The sequence below is a fragment of the Trypanosoma conorhini genome (genome assembly GCF_003719485.1).
Source record: "Trypanosoma conorhini strain 025E chromosome Unknown Tco_14.4_contig_00564, whole genome shotgun sequence".
Classification (NCBI taxonomy): domain Eukaryota; phylum Euglenozoa; class Kinetoplastea; order Trypanosomatida; family Trypanosomatidae; genus Trypanosoma; species Trypanosoma conorhini.
This window is the reverse complement of record NW_021704652.1, coordinates 1997-6489: the sequence shown is the minus strand read 5'-3', so window position 1 is coordinate 6489 and position 4493 is coordinate 1997. Positions and strand designations below refer to the sequence as shown.

General features: G+C 60.0%; 2 protein-coding genes across 2 annotated transcripts, besides 2 other annotated features; both read right to left on the bottom strand.

Moving 5' to 3' along the window:
• Positions 1-18: 18 nt before the first annotated feature.
• Positions 19-43: a microsatellite.
• A 49-nt stretch (positions 44-92) lies between these two features.
• Tco025E_07369 (tRNA-dihydrouridine synthase 3) lies at positions 93-1694 on the bottom strand (the record flags this gene model as incomplete). The annotated part of the gene is made up of 1 exon (XM_029374235.1): positions 93-1694. The coding sequence occupies one exon, from the start codon at positions 1692-1694 to the stop codon at positions 93-95; it is 1602 nt and encodes a 533-aa protein (XP_029225655.1).
• Positions 1695-2233: 539 nt separating this feature from the next.
• Positions 2234-2266: a microsatellite.
• A 330-nt stretch (positions 2267-2596) lies between these two features.
• Tco025E_07368 (putative folate/pteridine transporter) lies at positions 2597-3472 on the bottom strand (the record flags this gene model as incomplete). Its single annotated transcript, XM_029374234.1, has 1 exon — positions 2597-3472. The coding sequence occupies one exon, from the start codon at positions 3470-3472 to the stop codon at positions 2597-2599; it is 876 nt and encodes a 291-aa protein (XP_029225654.1).
• Positions 3473-4493: the final 1021 nt, after the last annotated feature.

Sequence of the window (4493 nt, the reverse complement as noted above, 5' to 3'; positions counted from 1 at the left end):
TACTAATTAACCGTTTACCACACACACACACACACGCACACACCGCCCTCCCTCCTTTTCTGCTTCTTCGTGCTTCCCCTCGTGTGGGTGTGTCATCCCTCCACCTGCATCTCCCCCTCGCCTGCCGCGCCGGGGGTGGCGTAGCTGTTGCTCCGGTGCTTTGGCGTGAACCTGAACTTCTCCCCGGCCGGGCCGAGCAGCAGCTCGCTGATGCGGATCCAGTCCGCCACGCTGTCGCTCGCCATCAGCGTCTCCAACTCGTCACGGCCCTCGTAGTACGGCGGACGTTCATTGATGCGCTGCGGCAAACGCTCGAGCAACCCGACAGGAACGTAGCGGTACAAGAACGAGAGCCACTCGCAGAGAAAGCGGCGTGTTGTCAGCACCCCGCGCTCGTCTGAGCCCCAATGCGAGAGGCCGTAGTCGCAGAAGCGGCGCAGCATTTCAAAGCGCTCATGGCTGCTGATGTCCCTCGGCTGCTCCGTCTTTATTTCCTCGAAGATCCACGGCTTGATGAGCGCGCCGCGTCCAATCATGTAGGAGCTCACGTGCGGGCACCGGGCGCGGTGGTCGAGGACGTCCTCGTAGGAGAAGATGTCACCGTTGCCAGTGACAGGCAATGCGGTGCGTGCGGCGCAGTCCTCCACGTACGCCCAGTTCGCCAGCTTTGTGTAGCGCTGCTTCCGCGACCGACCGTGAACCGTGACGGCGTCGGCGCCCCAGCCCTCATACTCGGCAATCTGCTTGTGCAGCAGCGGCGCCTCCTCGTCAGGGCCTATGCGGCACTTGATGCTGACAGGCTTTGACTGGTGCTGCGCCAGCGAGCGCACGACGTCCCGCAGCCGGTTGCCCTTCCGCTCCCAGAGCCCGCAGCCGCAGCCCGAAAGCACGAGTCGCTCAACAGGGCAGCCGCAGTTAATGTCGACGAAGTCGTACGAATAGCCCGACGTCGCGATGGCCTGCGCCCAAGTCACGGCGTCCTGCGGGCGGGACACGGCAATCTGCAGGCCAAAAATATCTTCCGACGCGTGACGCCGCAGCAGCGACCACTCGCCCTTTTGTAGCCGGTTGAGGTTGTGCACAATCGCCATCTCGCTCACAGTGACATCCGCCCCGTAGCCTTTGCAGACGCGACGGAACGGAAGGTTGCCAACGGTCGTGAGAGGCGCCAGGACAAGTTTATTTTCAAACAACGCCCGCCGCCGCGCGCGGCCTTCACGCATGTTTTCTTCGCTCCCTCCCGTTCGTGGGAATTCGCCACCCTTCGTGACGTCACCCGGCTCCGTGTTGGTGTGCGGCACCGCCGTCCTCTCGGCGTGGCTGCCACAGTCCTCGGCGGCGCCGGTCGCAGTCACCGATGCCTCCTCCTCAGTGGGTGGCCGCTGATTGTCCTTTTCCTTTTCCTCCTGCTTTGCTCCGTCGCGGGCGCGCTTTGCCCCCGCGCCACACTGCCGCACCACTGCCTTGACGCGCTGCAGGGTTTCGCCGTGGAAGAAGTTCGACTCCCCCTCGAAGGCGGGGCGCTGTGTCCCCTCCACGGCGCAGGAGCGCTGCCGCTCGACCCCTTTGTTCATCCCCCGCGTGCGCCCCTCCGCGTCGAGCGTGACGCGTGTTGGAGCGGGGCGCACGTACTCCGCCTTCACGGGGCACACCCCGCGCGGGGCGGCGGCCGCACACGGCGCCGAGTCGCTCATCTCCACACACGCGTCTGCGCCCGCTTTCTTCAGGCGGCTCCCTGTCGCGACTCAGTGCGGCTCCCTGTCGCTGTTCGTTTCCCGACCGCTGAGGGGCGGCCCTCGCGACGGCCACGCGGTCGCGAAGACGCAGGGGAAGCGCAAGAAAAAAAACCAGAGAATAAAAATAAGGAGTCAAAGAGGGTGGAAGAGCAAAGAGGGGGGCGGGGAGTTGGGACGGCGGGCGCACACGCAGGCGCAGCCCAAGCAGAAGACGCCGAACACACGCAACTCGCAAAAGAAAAGAAGAAAAAAGAGGAAGAGGAGAGGCCAATACAACAAACAGAAAGGCCAGCCACCAAAATCAACGGAGGAACAGACAATAAAGAGAGCTCTTTTTTTTTTGTGAAAGTTTTGGAGGGAATACAACATGACGCGAAGTGGCCGCAGCGTGGAAAGAAATAAAAGAAAAACGAAAGCCCAAACAAAAGTTAGAGCGAAACAGTCACCAGCACTGCAAGCGTCACACGCAAAAGCGCGAGTCATTTCATGAACGGCGCGGGGGGCGGGAGAGGAGGGAGGGAGGCAGGCAGTAGCGCGCAAGTCCGCAGGGCGGGCCCCATTGGCGCCAGGCCTCTCGGGGGGTCGTTGAAAGCGCCTTTTTTCCTTAATTTCCTTTTTGTTAAAATTTGTTGCCGCCGCCACTGCTCTCCGGTGCCCGCCGCGCAGTGCACTGCGCGCCAAGTTGCGTGGGTAAGGGGAAACAAACAAAATGAAGGGGTGAGAACTCGGCCCGGCCCCGGCAGAGTTACAACAAACGGTGAGTGCCACAAAACACGACACAAAAAAAAAAGATTAAAAAAAAAGGGGAAAGAAAAACAAAGTCAGTCAGTAGACAGTGGGGGGCAACTCTCACTGTGTGATTAGTTGCGTCCCTCCGCCTCACTCCCCGCCGCCTCGCCTGCGTTCTCCTCCGCGGGTGTGCGCTTGCGCTTACCTTCCAGGTCGAGGTCGTCGCGCACGCGGACGTTGGGGACCAACACAAAGACGACGACGAGGCTGACCAGCGCAACGACAAATTCGCCAAGCAGCAGCAGCAGCAGCAGCATCAGCAGCATCGGCGCGTTGCTGAAGTCGCAGGGGGCCTTCGTCTGAATGGGGTACGCGTACTGCATCAGAATGGAGCCCAGGTTGTTTGACAGGGCCTGCCCAAGGTTACCAAACCCTCCGAGCAGGGCGTACATGACGCCCTCCACGCCATATGGGCACACGCGCAAGACGAGCAGGATGCACGGCATCCAGCTGAGCATGTGGCACAACTCGTACACGACCTGGTCGCCCAGGATGTACATCACGTGGTCGCCGATGCCCACCTGCACATTCCAGCGTCTAACAATAATGATGTCGAAGATGCTGCCCAGAATTTGAACCCCCATGGTGAGAATAGGGGTGAAGCGATAGCCGCGCTTGGAGAACACGTGCGCAAAGAGCGCCGTCCCCACGATGCCCGCGACGTTGCCAATCAGGCTCCCAATGGTATCATCGAAGAATAGGTTGAAGTGCGGCCCATCGGGGATGCAGTCTGGCGTTGCCACGTAAAGGCTCCGAAGTGCAGCCGGCAGCTGGAGGTAGGGCGTGATGTGCACAAAAATGTACAAATTGACCTTTGCAATCACCGGGGGCAGGGCGCAGAAGCCAAAGAGGCCAAGAGAGACGGAAATAGAGGCGGCGGCAATGGTGAGATCCAGCCCGCCTCCAACGATCGTCAGAACCGTCAAGGACACCACCCCAATGATCATCAGCACCGCGTAGGCAAAACCCCTTTTGTTTTGGCTGACGACTTCCTTATTCACCTCCACGGCGCTGAGGCAGCACGCGGAGACGGGCGCCTCCTCCTTAAGCGCCTCGGGAGCTTCGTAGAGAGCCGTGTTCGAGTCGAGGCCAACCACGTTGCCCGCCTCCGCCGGCTACGTGCTCGGCATCCCAGCCTGAGGGAAGTCGTCAAGGCACTCCAGCAAAACTCCTTGTGCCGCTCTGTGGCCCACCGAGCGTTCCACGCGGTTAGGCCTTTCCTTGATCCAGTTGAAGATGAAGAAGACGGATGTGGCAAACTGTAAGACGGCGGAGACGTAAACGCCAAAGTGTTGCAGCCTGGCATCAGAGAGAGGCCCCTGAATGAAGTCGACCACAATAGGACCGATCATAGTGAACCATCACACCCAACTCACCAGTGCAGGTCCCGCGTCAGGGCGACGGTGCATCAAACGTCTAAAGTGCCCCTCAATCAGAATGTCAATATTGGCCTTGCATAAACCAGTAAGAAACACGAACGCCGCCGCAACACTGCCACTTGATGGGGCCGCGGGGAGCAGTGCGTACACAAGGGCTATTCCGACGCCAGCCACACACGATGTCACACAGTAACACCAATTGGTTTAGCCGAATAGCGTGAAGGTATCACTCAGAATCGCCACCGATGATTTCACGGAAAATCCCAGCACTCCCATCGCCGCCATTCGCTGATACTCCATGCCTGAAAGCCCATAGCTGTACGTAAACATGGGAAAGATGGAGAAGGAAATGAGGTAGTCGGCGACTCCCTTGCACATGAACTGTATCATGGCAAGCGAACCGACGCACCGCGGGCCGAAGCCTTCGGTGGCTTTCCCAAGTACAGGCAACTTCCGAAGGAGTAGTACGGAGTCAAAAAGTTACCTCGCCGTGGGGTGAACGTGGACGGCGTGCTCTTCCTGGACGGCCGAAAGGGGAGGAACGACATCTACCCCATGGGTGTTAGTGGGGTCCCTCGCGTCACACATC